The following is a 20805-nucleotide window of genomic DNA, read 5'->3' as shown; positions in this document are numbered from 1 at the left end:
GTAATTCACACACCATTGTTTTATGTAAAGCAAACAACTGTGCATTTTATATTGAAACGAACTTTGAGGTAAAGGTGAAGACACATTTATCATAAGGCTCTGTCACACGCTCTCTCAATACCCACTCTGCCTAAATGGTACCCCTTGAAGGCAGCCAAATGTGGAGGGAAAGGCAATTGATTGAAGCTTCTCTAAGGCAGTAAGACAAAATGAACAGGATATTAATCACGTGCTGCATCTTCTCTATGATGCTGCTACTGGATCCACCTTTAGCAGGTTGTAAAATTAGACTTGCTTTCCCAGTGGAGTCAGGCCATCCACACATTCTTGTCTGGATATCAATAGTATATATTTGTTAGACACATAGCAAGGGATACTAGAAAGCAGTATGAAACCTTGGAGGGAAGTAGAGGCAATGGGATAATCTAGAAAGTAAGTGGTAGCTTGCTTGCACTAACCAAATGGACCAGTCATGATTTAGCAGTCTACAACAGCATCAGGCTACCCCTCTAGCAGTTTCTTTATCCTTCTGTGGAGGAAAACATTGGAGAAAAGGTCATTAGTAAGTAGGAGGGCTGTAGAAACATTGGGAGTGCTAAATGTCACTATTATGGCCTGAAAAGATGAACAGACTGTCTCTAGACACCAGCCTAATTTACTGCCAGGAAGATACCTACAGGAATGAGAACAGGATCCCAGTCTCTGAAGAAATGTACCCCTAGAGGTTTGGTGAGAGCCAGAGTGAAGAAACTCAGTGACTTCCTTGTTTTTTTATACTTTCAACCATTCTGACCTGAAAATAGAAGGTAATGTAATTTAATGGAAAAAGATTTGTTTACCAGGAACTTTCTTTTGCCAATAATTTTTTTCTTATGCTTTAATTCAAACAATCCCTTTGTAGAAGCATAATGGCAAAGGTCTACTGCTTGTGATCAGTGTAGATATGTAAATAAGATGGTAGTGTTTACTGCTGGTTTAGCGTTGATACGCAACAAAGCCCAAGAATAGATTTCAGCACTTGTTGGGACACAAATTTTCGAGAGTAGGAAAATTTGAAATATTTAGATGGTTCTCGCCCACAGTTGCCATGCTAATTTAAATAACCAAGCCTTGCTTTCTTAATTGCATGTTCCCGTAATAGAAATACAACACACAAGTTGGACTGAAAGGAACACTGCTTTCTGGAGGCCAGAAACAAAGACTAGCTATTGCAAGGGCTCTTCTCCGGAAACCAAAAATTTTATTGTTGGATGAGGCCACTTCAGCCCTTGATAATGAGAGTGAAAAGGTAACATTCTCCTATTTCATCTCAGAATATAATATCAAATAAGAGAGTGGAGTATTATGGAAGGAACCAAGGTTAGTTGGGGGCGAGAAAAACCTGGAGAGAATTGTAGTCATAGGGTCACAAGTTCTAATTAAGGTTTTGGCCTTTAAAAAAAGTTAGAGACTGGTGGGGAGGTGAGAGGGAGTTGGGACACAGGGCATCTTATGATCTAGAAAGGTTTTCTCACTTGATTGGTTTATCAGAAAGGCCTAATTCTTGAAATGTTTCTCTTGTCAAAGAAAAAAGCCCAAGGAAAATAACTTCTATTTCCTGTTTTGTTTGTATTCTTATGATACCAAACAAATGAATAAGGCAATCTGCATGCATAAAAGAGTAATCTACACTGCAGTGTCAGAGCCTGCTAGTTACTCCATCTTCTATAGACTATTAGCTCTGTTTGAGAAGAAGACAAGGAAGCAGATGTGCCAATAGACCTATACTGCAAGCTCCTTCAGATGTTTAATTTTGCTATGTCCTTGTGCTCTCGTAGTTTCTTGCACATAGCAGGCCCTTGTTAAATGAACATTGGTTGAACAAATTATAATCTTTAATATTTACCAAGTGTCCAGTATATGCTATTATCTCAATCCTCACAACTTGTTGAATTAGCTTATTTTATTAGCATGTGTGTTTTATAGGTTGGCACACTAAGGCTTAGAAATGTTAAGTAACGTCTCTGAATTTTAATAGAGTATCTGATCTAAGAGCTTATGTGGTTAACCATCACACGATTGCTATTTATAGATGATTATCATTCTTGATTTCTAAGGAGACAGTCTGTTATGAAAGAAAAAACATGATTTTTGGAATCAGACATACCTGAGCTGTAATCCTGGATTCATCAGTTACTAGTAATATGACCATGGTCAAGTGACCTAGACTTTTTGAATCTCAGTTTATTCATCAGAAAAGTGAAAATACCCCTCCACCTTATGGGGTTATGGCAAAGATTTAAATAAGATATCCATCATTGGAATGAATATATTATATATTCAACAAATATTGGTTTTCAGCCTCTACTCTCATTTGCTAGGTGCAGCATTATAACCCATCACAGCTGAGATTTTAGCCAGGACAATTTTATAGCTAATTCTACTAAAATAAATAAATATGAGAAGAAATGAAGTGAGAAAATTAGTCATTTTACTTAGGTGTGGAAATATTATTTTCTGAATCTGAGTTTGAAACCACCTATTTACATAGAAACAACCATCTCATTTTTATTCATTATCACAAAAGCTTTTCTAATTAGAAGCCTAAATGTGTCTGTAATTACTTTTTCTAAATTTCTATTGAGTATAGTAGATATTTCACAAAGCAGGGCAGTTGCCTTTGGGGATAAGCAAATACACAAGTAATGTTATGAATTACCTTTACCAATTTGATTTGGGTAACTTTATTAGCATCTAAGTCAAGTAAGCAATCACAGGTCCTTTTCTCTTCCAGGTGGTTCAGCATGCTCTCGATAAGGCCAGGAAGGGGAAGACTTGCCTAGTGGTTGCTCACAGACTCTCCACAATACAGAATGCAGATTTGATAGTGGTCCTGCACAACGGGAAAATAAAGGAACAGGGAACTCATCAAGAACTCCTGAGAAATCGAGATATGTATTTTAAATTAGTAAATGCACAGTTGGTGCAGTGATGCTGTTGAAGTTAGCACATATTTTGATCTTTGTGTAATGCAAAGAAAATACTTAGTAATTATTTGGCATGCTTTGATCTCTTTTATTACATGTATCAATACCTGGAATCATGCTATTCAAGTACAGACATGTTCTGTGTACACAACATTTTCTCTCCAGATTTTTTTAAAGGAAATAAAATTTGCTAAACTCATGTAAGTGAGATAACGCCTGCAGCCCTCCTTTGTAAAAATGTTCTGATGTGTGTTTGTAAAGCAGTTTTCTACAAAATGAATCTGTTTTCTTGTCAACTTCTGCTATAAAATTGGGAATATATTCCAAGAGAGAAAAATTTTCCAATTAACTAAATTGAAAGATTTTAGTAAAGAGAGAGACGTAGTTGGGCCTGACATTGTAGGGAGAATGATTTTACTTTGGAGCTTCCAGCATTTTGTAGCACATATTAAAGCACTATGAGCAAGTCCCATTCTTCAGACCATAGGACTTTCTGTCTTAACCTCTCTCAGTGTTTCTTTTAATGAATACCTGCTATTTCCCAAAATTCTATTATATCGCTTTGTTAGGGAGATAAGGAGGATTACAATGTAAAATTTCTGGCAGAATTAGATAATTATCTTACAATTTAACAGTAAGTAAACTGCCTCACATGATCCATCTTGAAGATTTCATTATTCCAAGCTTTAGGTTTTGCAGAATAAATTACAGGCATATTTGTATATGAACACTTACTTATAAATAAAGTAATAATAAAACTAGGTTTATTACTGGTGAAACATTTAAAAACCCATCTTCTATTATTCAATCAAGTAACTTGTTTAAATTTTATATGTGCTTTATTTTATGTAATATATTATCTATAAGTTCAGCGTAAATAACAATATTGGTAAACTGAGTCTTATTTTCCATTTACTTAAATATGTAATTTCATCTAGTGATATTATCTCTATTCTTAATTGTATTTTCTTCCATTTACAGTGACACTTCCAGCTTCTCTAAAGTATACTCTGCCAATAATCAGAAATATTGTGAAAAAAAACTGAAACCATTTGTGCATTTTTGCCACTTTTTTTTTAAGTGGAAAATAAAAATAGGAGTGGGGGGTTGAGAACAGATCTGTTGTTTAGGAGCATTAGGACTGAAAGTCTGTGGCTACTTTTTATTTTTTTTGTGTGTGTGGCTACTTTTTAATTTAAATTCAATTTAACTAGCATATTCTGTATTATTAGTTTCAGAGGTAGAATTTAGTGATTCATCAGTTGTATATAACACTCAGTGCTCATTACTTCAAGGGTCTTCCTTAATGCCTGTCACCCAGTTACCCCACCCCCAACTCCCCTCCAGCGACTCTCATTTTGCTTCCTATGGTTAAGAGTCTCTTATGATTTGCCTCCCTCTCTGTTTTCATCCTATTTTATTTTTCCTTCCTTTCCTCTATGTTCATCTGCTTTGTTCCTCACATTCTACATATGAGCAAAATCATATGGTATTTGTCTTTCTCTGATTGATTTATTTCACTTAGCATAATACCATCTAGTTCCATCCATGTTGTTTGAAATGGCAAGATTTCTTTCTTTCTGATGGCTGAATAATATTCCATTGTGTTTGTCTATACACCACATCTTCTTTATCCATTCATCTGTTGATGGACATCTGGGCTCTTTCCATAGTTTGGCTATTGTGGACTTTGCTGCTATAAACATTGGGGTGCAGGTGCCCCTTCAGATCACTGTTTGTATCCTTCGGATAAATAACTAGTAGTGCAAATTGCTGGGCCGTAGGGTAGCTCTACTTTTAACTTTTTGAGGAACCTCCATACTGTTTTCCAGAGTGGCTGTACCAGCTTGCATTCCCACCAATGGTGTAAGAGGGTTCCCCTTTCTCTGCATCTTCACCAACATCTATTGTTTCCTGGGTTGTTAATTTTAGCCATTCTGACTGGTGTGAGGTGGTATCTCACTATGACTTTGATTTGTATTCCCTGATGCTGAGTGATGTTGAGCATCTTTTCATGTGTTTGTTGTCCATTTGTATGTCTTCTTTGGACAAATACCTGTTCATGTCTTCTGTTGTGGGTACTTTGCTATTATACATGGATATAAAGCTATTGGTGGTTTCTGTTTCCAGTCAGGTGGGGAAAAGGAAAAGTACAGTACTGTATGGATATGCTTAAAAGCCCCAGAGCAGGAGAACTTCAGGCTCCAATTCTGTAACCCTTCCTAGATTAGCTAATACAGGCAAACCTCATTTTATGGAGTTTTGCTTTATTGCACTTCGATATTGTATTTGATTTTTCAACCAGGCTCCACGCCCAATGTAAGCCTTGAACTCATAACCCTGAGATCAAGAGTCATATGCTTTACCAACTGAGCTAGCCAGGTTCCCCTCCATATTGCATTTTTTTACAAATGGAAGATTTGTGGCAACGCTGCATTTGGCAAGTCTATCAGTGCCATTTTTTAATAGCATTTGCTCACTTCCTGTCTCTGAGTCACATTTTTGTAATTCTCAAAACATTTCAAACTTTTTAATTATTATTATTATATTTGTTTTGGTAATCTGTGATCAGTGATCTTTGATGTTGCTATTGTAATTGTTTGGGGTCACTACAAACCACACCCATTAAGATAGTAAATTCAATTGATAGATATGTGTTTTCTAAATGCCTCACGTACTGGCTGCCACTCCCCCATCTCTTTCCCTCCCCTCAAGCCTTCCTATTTCCTGAGACACAATATTGAAGTTAGGCCAGTAACCCTACAATGGCCATAAGTGTTCGAGTGAAAGGAAGAGTCAGTCACACATGGCTCACTCTAAATCAAAAGCTAGAAATGAATAAACTTATTGAAGAAGACATGTCGAAAGCTGAGATAGGCCAAAAGCTGGGCCTCTTGCACCAAATAATTAGCCAAGTTGAGAATGCAAAGGACAAGTTCTTGAAGGAAATTAAATGTTCTACTCCAGTGAACACACAAATGATAAAAAAGTGAAACAGACTTATGGAGGAAATTTTAGTGTTCTGGATAGAAGATCACACCAGCTACAACATTTGTTAAACCAAAGCCTAATCCAGAGCAAGGTCCTAACTCTCTTCATTCCTATGAAGCCTGAGGAAGCTGCAGAAGTTTGAAACTAGCAGAGGTTGGTTCATGAGGCTTAAGGAAAGGGGCCATCTCTATAACATAAAAGTGCAAGATGAGGGACACCTGGGTGGCTTAATCGGTTAAGAATCTGACTCTTGATTTTGGTTCAGGTCACAATCTCAGGATTGTGACTCTGAGCCCTACATCGAGCTCCATGCTAAGTATAGAGCCTGCTTAAGATTCTTTCCTTCCCTCTTCCTCTGCCTTTCCCCTGCACTTGCTCGCTTGCTTGCTTATTCTCTCAAAAAAAAAAAAAAAAAAAAAAAAAGCAAGATGAAGCAGCAAGTGCTGATATAGAATGTGCAGCAAATTATCCAGAAGATCTAGCTCCGATAATTAATGAAGGTGTCTACTAAACAACAGATTTCAATGTAAATGAAACAGTCTTATATTGGGAGAAGACACCATGTAGGACTTTCATGGCTAAAGAGAAGTCAATGCCTGGCTTCACAGACTGACTTTTGTTAGAGGCTAATGAAGCTAATGGATGACTTTAAGTTGAAGTCAGTGCTCCTTTGCCATTCTGAAAATCCCAGGGCCCTTAAGAATTATGCTAAATCTATTCTGCCTGTGTTCCATAAGTGGAACAGCAAAGACTGAATAACAAAAATATCTGTCTATAACATGGTTTACTGAATATTTTTTTTTTTTATTTATGATAGTCACACAGAGAGAGAGAGAGAGGCAGAGACATAGGCAGAGGGAGAAGCAGGCCCCATGCACCGGGAGCCCGACGTGGGATTCGATCCCGGGTCTCCAGGATCGTGCCCTGGGCCAAAGGCAGGCGCCAAACCACTGCGCCACCCAGGGATCCCCGGTTTACTGAATATTTTAAGCCCACTGTTGAGACCTACTGTTCAGGAAAAAAAAAAATGTCTTCCAAAATATTACCACTCACTGACAATGCACCTAGTCACCCAAGAGCTCTGATGGAGATGTACAATAAGATGAATGTTGTTCTTATGTCTGTCAACACAGCATCTATTCTGTGGCCCCATGATTCAAGGAATAATTTCAACTTTCAAGTCTTATTATTTACGAAATACATTTCATAAGGCTGTAGCTGCCATACATAGTGATTCCTCTGATGGATCTAGGCAAAGGAATGGAAAGTCCCCTGGAAAGGACTCATGATTCTAGATGCCAGTAAGAACATTTGTGATACATGGGAAGAAGTCAAAATATCAATATGAACAAGGGCTTGGAAAAAGTCAATTCTGGCCCTCATGGATGGCATGGAAGAGTTTAAGACTTCAGTGGAGGAAGTAACTGCAGATGTTGTAGAAATAACAAGATGTGGAGGCTGAAGATGGAACTGAATTGATGCAATCTCATAATCAAACTTGAATGGTTAAAGAATCACTTCAAGTGGATGGGAAAAGAAAGTGGTTTCTTGAGATGGAAACTACTCCTGGTGAAGGTGCTCTAAAGATTGTTGAAATGACAAGAAAGGGCAGCCCTGGTGGCGAAGTGGTTTAGCGCTGCCTACAGCCCAGGGTGTGATCCTGGGGACCCAGGATCCAGTTCCACGTCAGGCTCCTTGCATGGAGCCTGTTTCTCCCTCTGCCTGTGTCTCTGCCTCTCTCTCTCTCTCTGTGTGTGTGTGTGTCTCTCATGAATAAATAAAATTTTTTTAAAAATGACAAAGATTTTAAAATATTGCATAAACTTATTTGATAAAGCAGCAAGGTTTAAGAGGATTAACTCCAGTTTTGAAAGAATTTCTACTTTGGGTAAAATGCTATCAAACAGCATCACATGATAGAAATCGTTCATAAAAGAGAGTCCATTAGGGGATCCCTGGGTGGCGCATCAGTTTAGCGCCTGCGTTTGGCCCAGGGTGCAATCCTGGAGTTCTGGGATTGAGTCCCACGTCCAGCTCCCTGCGTGGAGCCTGCTTCTCCCTCTGCCTGTGTCTCTGCACCTCTCTCTCTCTCTGTGTCTATCATGAATAAATAAAAAAAATAATAATATATATATAAAAAAAAGAGAGTCCATTGATTCAGCAAACTTCAGTATTGTCTTATTTTAAGAAATTGCCACAGCCACCCCAATTTGAGTAACCACAGCCTGATCAGTCAGCAGCCAAGCAAGACCTTCAACGAGTAAAGTGATTATTAAGCCTTGCTGAAAACTCAGATGATGGCTAACATTTTTTAGGAATAATGTATTTTTTTAAATTAAGGTATGTACACTTATGAGTTTTAAAAAAAATAATGCTACTGCACATTTAATAGACTATAGTGTAGTGTAAACATAATTTTTATATGTACTGGGAAACCAAAAAATTCATTTGACTCACGTTATTGTGATATTTGCTTTATTGCGGTGATCTGGAACCAAACTCAGAATATCTCCAAGATATTTTTGTACCTGCAATGCCTACTTTCCCCTTGAACCTGTCAACACCAATCCCATAGTCATACTTACAGATGCCAATAAAACACCTTCTTTTCCAATTAATAGCCCCACCTAATTTTTATTCACATTTTATTACAAAATATTTATTTATTTATTTATTTATTTATTTTTATGAATTTATTTTTTATTGGTGTTCAATTTGCCAACATATAGAATAACACCCAGTGCTCATCCCGTCAAGTGCCCCCCTCAGTGCCCGTCACCCATTCACCCCCACTCCCCGCCCACCTCCCCTTGCACTACCCCTAGTTCATTTCCCAGAGTTAGGAGTCTTTCATGTTCTGTCTCCCTTTCTGATATTTCCCACTCATTTTTTCTCCTTTCCCCTTTATTCCCTTTCCCTATTTTATTACAAAATATTTTAAAGAATGCTCCATGAGTAGCATTCTCTTAAATTCACTTCTCTCACCAGAACAAGCAACCATGCTGAGAACTGGTGTCCCAAACAGTTTATAAGGACCTGTGGGGTTATCAGCTAATAAAGCTGGAAAGTAAGTGGAGACTAGGTGCTTTGGGGATGCCACAATTTAAAAGTTTAAAATTGCTATACTGTTCTTAAAATTGTTTTAAAATATATCCTTTTAATTAAGACACTAATTTTAAAGTAATCAAAGCATCTTGTCCCCAAAATTATTTCAGTCAGCTATGGAATTTTTTACTTTGATGAGTTCAGGATTTTGAGGACACTTATAATAATTTTTTCAAAATGAACAATCATTTATACACACATTATCAATTTTATAAGTCTATTTAATCCCTATACTTTTTCTTAAAGCAAGTGTTCTACAACTGAAAAAGAAGCTAAATCATGGATTGAGATTTTTATCTTTAAAGAAAAGAAGAAATGAGAAGGTACTTCAGCAGATTCAAATCTAATTTTTAAATTTTAAATCACTCATTAAACTCATAATTATCAAATAATAACATGTTTAGGTTTATAGTTCACAACTTGATATTTATTTGAGGACTTTGAGTAATGAACACCACAGTACTCATGGCACCAAATCAGCAAATTTAAGATGCATTATCTTCTTACAGTGCCTCAGATATAGTAGATATTCAATAAACTCTAGATGATTCAGTTTTTGAAGACAGTTATAGTAGCAGGTTGCATTACTGATATTAAAATGAGGCACACACATTTACTGAAAAGATGACCTGGTAGGCTGTAAATTATTTTTATTTCAACAACCACAACATGTCATGAGTATTTTCACGCATTAGTGATCTGTTGGATAGTTTACTTCTATTCTAAGCCAGCATAAGTCCAGAAAAACATTTTATTCCCATTCACATGACAATTTTAATTTTAATTTAATTAACTTTAATTAATTTTAGCCTTTTATTATAGCACATGAATTGGTTTATTTAATTTTGAAATAATTTGGTAATTAATGGTAGAGAAATTAATAAAGGCTTGAAAACTACTGTCTTCCAATGCCTCTATCCTCATTTTTTCCCTTTCAAGTTTCCCAATTTCCTTCCTTGACTAGTTCTTATGAGTGAATTTTTTTTTTTTTTAATGAGTGAACTTTCTAATCAACCAATGATTTCACCTCATAAACCTTTTGGAATAAGAGCTCAGAATTAAAACAATGAATACATAGGTGGACACTAATGGGAAATAATTATCATACAGTAGGTCATATCAAAAGCACTCTGTGTATACTATTAAACTAACCCATTGAGTAGGCTAACAACAAGGTTATTAAGTATGACCTAATTTGACTTAATATAGAGCTAAGTTGACTTAACATAAAACACACTACAGCTTATTTTAAGGAGTGGCAAGATATAAAGTAGATTGGTTGGGTTAGTTATAGAACAGATGTGACACTGGTGTTTTTTTCTTTTCACTAACATCTGTGCTATACCTTATCCTTGTTGAACTGTTTATATTCCATGGGTACTCTCATTAGTGTTTCAATTATTTTAAGACTCAATGAACAGCTAGCTTTATCTCTTAGGAAGGAAAGGTAGTACAAAGGATAAAATGTGATGAGGGCTGAGGGCTACTGTAAAATATTAACATTTAGAGAATGACTCTTTGATGGATCCTGACCTCTGGTCAGATGCCTTCACTGTATTTTGGTCTTTCTAAGCCAGGTATTTACAGGTACTCTCCCCACCCCTTTTAAAACTAGTGCTTCATTCTTGTCTCTTATAACTGTATCCAATCCCAAAGGTAAAAGACAAGTAGAGGGCAAGGATGCTTAGCCAGGTTTAGATTGAGGTTAGTCTAAGTTTAGGCTATGAATCACAGCTGGCAGAAATCAGTGTTCTCCTAAGACCAGGAAGTCCTCAAGACCAGGCAATGTAGATAAAAGACTTCTATAGACATTTTAAATGTAGATAAAAGATATTTTTAAAAGATAAAAGACTCTTTGTAAACTTTTACAGATACAAGTATTGTGGGAAATTTGGCCCACAAGGAGAAGCAATTTGGCAATTGTACACTTAAGTACCAAATTATTAGGGTGCCTGAGTGGCTCAGTCAGTTAAGCATCTGCCTTTGGCTCAGATTATGATCTTGGAGTCTTTGAATCAAGACCTACATTTGGCTCCCTGTTCAGTAAAGAGTCTGCATCTCCCTCTCTCTCTTTCCCTCTACCGCTCCCACCCTGCTCATGCTCTCTCTCAAATAAAATATTTGAAAACAAACAAATTATTTCAAAATTAAATTAAACCAAGTTCATTTAAAAGCCATAATTACATATATAAAAAAAGCATAGATCACGAAATATCTCTACATAGTCCCTCAAGTAACACAATTTGCCTCCTTTTAGCAAAACCACATTGATAAAGCTTGTATTACATTTCTATTGCTTGTTTCCTATTGCTGCTATAACAAACTACCATAAACTTGGTGAGTTAAAACAACAAAGGGGGCCCCTGGGTGGCCCAGTCAGTTAAGGGTCTGCCTTCAGCTCAGGTCACGATTCCAGGGTCCTAGGATTCAACCCCACATCGGCTTAACAGGGAGCCTGCTTTTCCCTCATGCTCTCCCTCCCACGCCCCCTGCTTGTGCTCTCTCGCTGGTCAAATAAATAAAATCTTTAAAAAACAACAACAACAACAGATTTACTATCTTATAGTTCTGGAGTCAAAAGCCTAAAATCAGTCTCTATGGGCTCTGGGGACAAATATGCCCCTTGTTCTTTTTCCAGCTTCTAGAAGCTTCCCATGTTCTTTGGCCTACATCTCTCTGATCTCTGCCTTCCTTTGCCACATTTCTCTCTGCCTTTGACCTTCCCTCTCTTATTCTTATAAGGTCCCTTGTGATTATGTTAGGCTCACATAGAAAATCCAGGATAATGGACCCATCTCAAGATTCCTAATCACATGAGCAAAGTCCTTTTGATATGTAAGGTAAAGTCTGTTACCTTCACAGGTCCCAGTAATGAGGATGTGTACACCTTTAGGAGGCCGTTAATCAGCTTAACTATTTAAACTATCTGTTTAAACATTTGAATAACCTATTGAAACATTTATTCCATGTAGGCCAAAGAACATGGGAAGCTTCCATTATTCCATGTAGAAGATAATTTTTCAGATTTACATTAAGTTACAGCTCAAAGAAAACCCTGAAAACATCCAGTCCAACATCATCATTATATATTGATAAGAGAGCAGAAACATTATCTTGCCTCCAAGCACTTGCTTTTTCTATCACAGCATATCACAACCACCTATCCTCATCGCTAGTCCAGGATTTGGAATGTGTTTATCTTTCTCTCTTTACTTTTGCTTCTGGATTCTGCTATTGCTATTCCTTTACCCTAAGACTAGACTTACTAAATAGAAATTTATACTAAGTTCTACTTTCTTAACCATATTCTCTTTCCACTAAATAGCTTTATGTGCTAGCAAGCAAAAACAGCATCTTTCATACTGCAAATATATGAGCTTTCACACACTTATGACCCAGTGCACTTTTGAATTTTCCTAAAACCATTTTAAACTACTGCTTCTAATGAGCTAATATTTTTTTAAATTTTTCACATAGGTATAGGACAAGCACTATATGTACATTATCTCATTAGTCCTCATATCAATTTTATAACGGCATTTATTATCAATATTATCTTTCTTTAAAGAGAAGAAAATTGAAGCTTAAAGAAATTAAGTAACTTGTTGAGGCTTGGACTCTAGGATTCATACCCTTGCTAACTCCAGAGCCTACAGTCCCAGTCACAACCCCAAGGACTTCTGTCTACAGTTAATTGGGGAAGATGGCTAGCTGAATGGAGTGTGGTCATTGCTCACATTGGGAGTACATGAAGTCATTGGGAGGGAGAAGCAGGCTCTCTACAGGGAGCCTGATGTGGGACTCGATCCCAGGATTCCAAGATCATGACCTGAGCCAAAGGCAGATGCTCTACCACTGAGCCACAAGTGGGGCACTTGACAGGATGAGCACTGAGTGTTATGCTGTATGTTGGCAAATCGAACTCCAATAAAAAAAAATATACCAAAAAAAAAAAAAAAAGTCATTGGGAGGATTCAACCAAAGTCAGGGCAGCAGTTACACGGCCAAATAAAACTGACTAACCATGCCCTAAAAATACTCTGTACATCCATCCACACCCTTGGAAGAACACTGAATTCAGCCCAAGGTATGAGATCTGTTTTTCTTTTAGTATTTATTTATATGTCTAAGTATTATGGATTTGGACACTTCTTACACGGGAGAAATTGCAGAAATACTAGAATTCCAAGCAAAAAAACAAATTTAAAGAGACACACTTTTTGGACAAAAGCATAGTATCTTTGATGATAATGTCTGTGGAAATACACTAAAAATCATCGCTAATGTAACTGAAATTGTTGGGCATGTTTTCTTAATGATTTATACTTAATTATCAAGGTTCAGCTTAATCATACTAAAATGTTTTTCTTTTTAACTGCTTGAGTATCTATTTAGAGAAGAAGTTTATTTAAATTTCAGAAAAGCAAAAGTTGGACAATTAGGTGTGAAAAATTATAATGAATGCAATTACTGTTACATTATTAGACTGATGGAAAGAATGGTCTAGTAAACTGATCTGTGTTTTTGTAGGTATAAATGATGGAATGCTATTCTTCATGAGCCAAGTAAAGTTTGTTATTGAATGGAGGTATTTTGTTTGATCATCAACTTTACTACATCACAGTAATATAATACATGGCTAAAATATTTTCTGCCCAGTTGAAAGTCAAGAAAAGAGTCTCAGAAAAGGATTGAAGTTGTTAAATTAACCACAACATTCTGGACAATTATGAAGCAAAAATGAAAAAAAAAGAGTGAGAAAGAAAAAGAAAAACTAAAGAAAGAAGAAAAAATATTTGAAGACACTCAAATGATAAAAAAGAAAAAGAAGAAGAAATGTAATATGTTCTAGCAACCATCTTAGTAATGGAAGGGAAAAATATTTTACCATCATATCCTCAGAAAACCCACAAAAAAGAGGTACAAATTCCAATTAAATTCCTAGTTCCACAGCTCCAATTCAGGCAGAATTACACCTTTGCCTACATTAGTTTCATGAATTCCTTTAGTTCCTGATTTCCTGGAGCCCTGAGAAGAGAAGGATTAATAAGTGACATATTAGCCAGAGAAAAAGAAAAAAAGAAGGAAAAAAAAGGCTTAGCTTTCACAGATGGTTTGTACAAGGACACCAAAGGAAGACAGGAGCAAGAGTGGAATCATCAAGAATAACAGCAAGGTCAACAGGATTCCCAAGTATAGAGAAAGGAGAAACTCTCCAAAATTACAAAAAGAAGGTAAATGTGTTCCATTATAAAATGGAATGCTCCTGTTATTAGTAGTAACAATAATAGATCAATAATACAGTATCAATAATACTTAATACAGTAGTAAGTAACTACTAAGAGAAGTTTGCTTTCATTGAGCACTGATCTGCTGGGCACTACAGTTGAGCCTTGTAGGTCTTAGCTTAGACACTTTGATACATTCTATTATTATTCAAATTTTACTGAGTAAGGAAATTGAGGCACAGAGTAATTAAGGACACTTCCCAAGGTCAAACACCAAGTAAGTGACAGAATGAGGATTCGACCCAGGAAATCTGATTCCATCGCCCATGCTCAGCTAACCCACTATCCCACTAGGATGGAACTGGAAATGTAAGGTACTTCTGAGCTATTCACATAGGAAACGACTTGCTATTTGCCTCCTCCTTACACTACAAAAATATAAAGGTACATGGTTCCTCTTTGGTTAACATTCTGATGTGAAGCTGGATGTTTTTCTGCCCACCCACACTCTGAAAAATTCTTGTACACAACCCAATTACAATTTGGAAGAGTTAGAAATACAGCTGTTCCAGCAATAGCACATCTTCCCCACGAGCCTTCAGTCTTCCCCTGCACACACCATACACACACATACACACACACACACACACACACACACAGAGTGTATGGGAAGATTAGACCCTGGTATCTACATAGATTGTCTCTCATTGTTGAATCATCCCTGCTATCTTTATTTTCAGGGTGTTTATCATAACTCTTTTGTTCCACTTGCAACCCACTTGCTGATGCATCGTTCCTTTCTTTGGTTAAGATAAAAAAAGATCTTGACAGCTGTATCATGGAGAAACCAAGACAGATTTACAAATGTAACTGAAAAAAGCAGTAACCTATGCATTGAGTAGTGTTGGCTAAGGTGGAGTCATCAAAAGTGGTTCAAGGTTTGCTTAAATAAACTGAGGCTACTACTCATACAAATGACTTTCCAAATATTCTAAAACAAATGCTGCCTCAAGTAATGAAATTGTTTTAAAGCTGAAGTTTTGAAATTTAATGATGAACTATAAAATTCTACATATTTCTATATTGGCAGAAGGCATTATGATATCAACTTAGAGAAAATTAAAACATTTGGAGAAGCCACTACTAAATTATATCACAAACCCAGCATATACATAACAAACAAGGGCAGTACAAATATCATAAAATTTTGATTATATACTTTGAAATATGAAGGACAACACCCCACCCCTCGTCTTATATGTTTCAAATTGCTCCTTAGGTAAAATTGTAATCTTCACATTGTAAAACTGAAAACTCTACATTCTGAAAGGGAACAGTTAACCCTTCTCCTTTCTTCATGTTAATTTTTATCAATCTAGATGACAGAACCAAAGATAAAAGACACTTTCTTTGATTTATTCAAGTGAAAATCTTCTAAAATGTGTAACATTTTTTTAAGATTTTATTTTTTTAAGATTTTATTTATTCATTCATGATAGACACAGTGGGAGGCAGAGGGAAAAGCAGGCTCCCCACAGGCAGCCGGACATGGGACTCAATCCCGGAATTCCGGGATCATGACCCGAGCCAAAGGCAAATGCCCAACCACTGAACCATCCAGGTGCCCCTAAAATGTGTAAATTTTAGTAGCGCATACAAACTAAGGACTCAAGAGTACACTTCCCACTCTAAATTTAAGGTCCATTTATCGGCATCAAAGAAGTGTTGAGATGAGCATATTTTTAAGATAAGATATATAGCCTGCATCAGAGTCTCAAAGGAATTTGTTAACCAAAAAACAGCCAAAAAAAAAAAAAAGTTGAAAAACCTTGTTCTAGATTTTAAAGGAAAAAAAAATATCTTTAACTATAGAATTCATGAAAAAAAGTTATAAGCTTGAGCATGGATAGAACAATTAAGTCCAGTAAATGTTCACTTATTTCCTCTGTTGCACTACAGTTTTAAAAAGGCACAGGCTCTAGTCCTCATTGTTTTGGTCTCTTTTTAGAGTGTTTGGAAATTTCTGTATATAGTTAAAAGAAAGAACTGTTACTTTTCTAAATCAATTCAGCACCATCAGTGAGCTCTCTTAGTTTGTTATATACAACAGAATATTTAAATTTACTTAATAAGTAATTGTATTTGGATGACAAACTAAATTAATCTCTGTCCCCATGTAACAATTTGACATGCAAATACATTGGGCTTAATTCCTGGTAAATACATATATACTCCATACCAAGGTGAAAGTTATTTTAACACACTCTGAGCATTTTAAAATTATAATACTATTGCCTACATGTTGTTAAATTATTAAATAGTTAATTTTAAAGTCATAAGGGCAGGATGAAGGGTAATTATTCTTTTCAAATCATAATTTTTCTCTTAAAGAAAGAATTCAAAGAATATTTTTCTTTTGTTTTACAATTATAAGTAAGTTCTCAAATTATGACTGTGTTTCATGATCATACTTAAGGCTCATTTTTAACCCAAAGTACTGAACACGAAGTAGGCATCCAGTATTTGATTTGATTTTTTTACTTTTTGAGCAAAAGCAAATATATCATTTAGAATACCACTATAAGATACTGTTGTCTATAGTACAAATTGAAGCTATATTAGAGATATGATGTATGACCAATCTACTCACCCTCTTCTTCCCTTCCACCCTCCAACAACTCAAGAGTTTAAGACTATTTTTTTTAACATTTTATTTTTAAGTAATCTCTACACCCAATGTGAGGCTTGAACTCACAACCCCGAGATCAAGAGTCATGTGTTCTACCAACTGAGCCAGCCAGGTGCCTCAAGAGTCTAAGACTCATTAGTGGTTGTATTTAAGCATTTCTTTCAAGTGTGAATGTGTATGTCACCTAGGTATGACAAAACTTTAAGCTTTCTAAAGAATAATTCTCATATAGAATTATGTAAGAAGCTTAAAAAATGTAGAATTAATTAGTAATTGAAAATAGACTTTATGCTTAGACACTATTTCTCCAATGTCCATAAAATATTAAAATTTTAAAATAGATCTTTTTGTCCAGCTACCGCAGCTCATTCAAATCAGAGTTCTCTATGATGACTATGAATGAATGAATTCTCTTTAAAGGTTAGTTCTGTGGCTTCATGCAGCCAGCAGCCAAACATCTGGCTAATTCAGTTAATAAACTATAAATATTTTTTTTGGTTATCCTATAAAATTATTTGTTTAAAGATTTTATTTATTTAGAGAGAGAGTGCACATGCACACAAACAGGGTGAAGGGGCAAAGGAGGAAAAGAGAGAGAACCTCCATCAGACTCCTCCCCAACTGAGGCAGGGCTTCATCTTTGCGACCCTGACATCATGACCTGAGCTGAAATCAAGAATCTGACACTTAAGCAAATGAGCCACCCAGGGGCCCCTATCCTATAAACTCAGTGATTGATCATTTTTACTTATCAACCAGTTGCAGCTAACATGTTGAAATGAATCTATATTTTTGTACCATGTGACAGTGCAAAACAATGTCCATTCTTAGTTGGGAAATAGAACTGTTTGTTTTCCCAAAATTTTTCTGTAAAAGGATAGCATAAATAAGGTTCCATTCTGCCTACTTCCTGTTGTTAATCCAGTACTAATAAAAGGAAACTGATTTTCCAATCCCAGTTTAAGGAAACTATATGGTTTGAGGGCTTGAAGAGACTTCCTGCTTCCAGAGCCAGCATTTTCTCCCAGAATATTCTCCATTGGCCCAGACCATCTGCTTCATTTTGCCATCAAGTGGACTCATTCAAAAAAGGGTATAACCACAGGTGGTGCCTGGGCAGCTCAGTCGTCAAGTGGCTGACTTCAGCTTAGGTCATGATCATGGGGTCTGAGGATAGAGCCCCAGGGAGGGCTCTGTGCTTAATGGGGTCTGCCTGTCCCTGTCCCTGTCCCTCTCCCTCTGCTCTTCCCCCATTTGTGCTCACTCTCAAATAAATAAAAATGTTTTAAACAAACAAAAAAGGGGGCGCCTGGGTGGCTCAGTGGTTGAGCATCTGCCTTTGGCTCAGGTCATGATCTCAGGGTCCTGGGATCGAGTCCTGCAACAGGCTTCCCACATGAAGCCTGCTTCTCCCTCTGCCTCTGTATTGCTCATGAATAAATAAAATCTCAAAAAAATAAAATAATAAAATAATACAAACAAAAAAGGATATAACCATAGAAGGACAATTCACAACCAAAAATTATAATGGCAGGGATCCCTGGGTGGCACAGCGGTTAAGCGCCTGCCTTTGGCCCAGGGCGTGATCCTGGAGACCCGGGATCGAATCCCACGTCAGGCTCCCAGTGCATGGAGCCTGCTTCTCCCTCTGCCTATGTCTCTGCCTCTCTCTCTCTCTCTGTGTGACTATCATAAATAAATAAAAATTTAAAAAAATATATAATGGCAAATAAACACGTTGAAAAAATTTTAGGAATCTAAAATTTGCAACTCAAAGCAATACTGAGATTTATTATTTCCTTATTAATTGAACAAAGATTAAGAATTCAGTGCATTTAAAGCTGGTTCTTTCAACTACCATTTCCTGGAGTATAAACTGAAGTATAAACTGGAGTATAAACTGCTACATACTTCCAGGACAGTAACCTGGTAATCTCTATCTAGAGCCTTTATTTATTTATTTATTTTTAAGTTTTTTAAGTATAGGGATCCCTGGGTGGCTCAGCAGTTTAGTGCCTGCCTTCGGCCCAGGGTGTGATCCTGGAGACCCGGGATTGAGTCCCACATCAGGCTCCCTACATGGAGCCTGCTTCTCCCTCTGCCTGTGTCTCTGCCTCTCTCTTTGTGTGTGTCTCTCATGAATAAATAAATAAAATCTTTTTTTAAAAAGTGTTTATTTATTTATTTAAGTAATTGCTACATCCAGGTGGGGTTTGAGCTCACAATCCCCAGATCAAGAGTTGTATGTTCTGACTGAGCCAGCCAGCCACCCCTCTATGCAAAGCCTTCAAAGTGTTCTTATTCCTCAAAAATTCCTTTCTCCTCTAGTATCCTAAGGAAATAATCAGAAATTAGAACAAAATGTGCATAAGGATGTTCAATTATTTGGAAACAACTAAATACCCAGTATTAGGGAAGTAGGTAAAATTTTGATATATGTGGCCCATATAGTATTTTACAACACATAATTTTTAATAGTAAGAGAGATTTATTTTAATGTTAGTGGGGCAAAAAAACACATTATACTCTTATATAGAGAGGTAAGAAAAAATCACATCAGACAAAAGATTATAAATAAAGACACAATTGTTACATATCAGAAGTAGGATTAAGATAATTTGTTCCCTCTGCTTCACAATTTCTTGTACTTTCTAAAATATCTCCTGTGAGCATCTAATTGCCTCCAAAGAAATGAATTTTAAAACTTTAATTGGGGGATCCCTGGGTGGCTCAGTGGTTTAGCACCTGCCTTGGGCTCAGGACGTGATCCTGGAGTCCCGGGATCAAGTCTCACATCGGACTCCCTACATGGAGCCTGCTTCTCCCTCTGCCTGTGTCTCTGCCTCTGTGTATGTGTGTGTGTGTCTCATGAATAAATAAGATCTTTAAAAAAATGTAATTGTAATGGAAAGTATTTGGATTAAAATGCAGGTAATATGATGCGACAAAGTTGCAGTTGTTTGTGAATGCCTCTCTTAAAATTCAGAGGGGTAGCTATGTTTTTATATTTTAAAACATCAATTGGTTTTAGAAAACAAAATGAAGGACAAAAAAGTAGAATGGTTTGTGGGAACCTACTAACAATTTTTCAGGGAATGTTCATCAAGCCAGCCTCCAAAATAAGTTTTCCTAAACTTCTCACTTACCAGTTTCTCTGAACTCTCACAGTAATAACCGTAATGGCTAGTGAAAGCAGAATCTAAGAAGTGGCTACTTTTTAAGCGTTGGGTCCTTGATAAGTTATCTGCTTATGGACAAAAGACTGTATATATTATTTTTAATGATAGATCTGATTGGTATGCGTGGCCTGTTAATTTTGTTTCTACTTTATGAGCTGTGTGGAGACAAGATGGATAAACCTTGAATGCCAGGTTCATTCTCCCCCTCAACCTCTTATTAGCCTGTATTGTATACAAGCTACACAGAATTTTACCTATTATTTCTGGGGATAATCACAAACAATAATTATGAGAAGATAAGAAATTATTAGGAAAATTAACAGCAAAATGAACCACAAGAAGAACTATTATAGTAAGAGAAAATATCATGAATAACTGAGTGGATATTACCTCTATTTCTTATAGCAGTGTTTCCACAAAAAGAAAAACAAACTCTCCCAGGATGGAGAAGTTTAACATTTGGGGATCCCTGGATGGCTCAGCGGTTTAACGCCTGCCTTCGGCTCAGGGCATGATCCTGGGATCCCAGGATCGAGTCCCTCACTGGGCTCCCTGCATGGAGCCTGCTTCTCCCACTGCCTGTGTCTCTGCCCCTCTCTCTGTGTCTCTCATGAATAAATAAATAAAATCTTAAAAAAAAGAAAGAG

General features: G+C 36.6%; 1 protein-coding gene and 2 long non-coding RNA genes across 16 annotated transcripts in view; 2 read left to right on the top strand and 1 right to left on the bottom strand.

Annotated features, from left to right (window-relative positions):
- The window catches only part of ABCB5 (ATP binding cassette subfamily B member 5), a 162691-nt gene extending 159526 nt beyond the window's left edge, over positions 1-3165 (top strand). For 12 of the 13 annotated variants that reach the window (XM_072783828.1, XM_072783829.1, XM_072783826.1 and 9 more), the window contains 2 exons: positions 1142-1288; positions 2774-3165. In XM_072783828.1, coding sequence (XP_072639929.1) covers positions 1142-1288; positions 2774-2971 — 345 coding nt within the window. In that variant the 3' untranslated portion in view covers positions 2972-3165. Of the gene's footprint in view, positions 1-1141; positions 1289-2773 lie in introns of those variants that run through there. The other variant, XR_012010867.1, reaches the window with a different exon arrangement.
- Positions 1-20805, bottom strand: part of LOC140608894 (uncharacterized) — a 43966-nt gene that overhangs the window by 18110 nt on the left and 5051 nt on the right. Inside the window, exons 2-3 of one of the 2 annotated variants that reach the window (XR_012010895.1) lie at positions 2699-2872; positions 46-793 (exon numbers count right to left, since the gene is read on the bottom strand). This is a non-coding gene — a long non-coding RNA (uncharacterized lncRNA). Of the gene's footprint in view, positions 1-45; positions 794-2698; positions 2873-20805 lie in introns of those variants that run through there. The other variant, XR_012010896.1, reaches the window with a different exon arrangement.
- On the top strand, positions 8620-20760 carry LOC140608896 (uncharacterized). Its single transcript, XR_012010898.1, has 3 exons — positions 8620-9385; positions 13593-14296; positions 20564-20760. It is a non-coding gene; the product is annotated as an uncharacterized lncRNA (long non-coding RNA).

The sequence above is a fragment of the Canis lupus genome, chromosome 18 (assembly GCF_048164855.1).
Source record: "Canis lupus baileyi chromosome 18, mCanLup2.hap1, whole genome shotgun sequence".
NCBI classification, from domain to species: Eukaryota; Metazoa; Chordata; class Mammalia; order Carnivora; family Canidae; genus Canis; species Canis lupus.
Note: the sequence above shows the minus strand (reverse complement) of the source record. Positions and strands in the feature narration are given on the sequence as shown.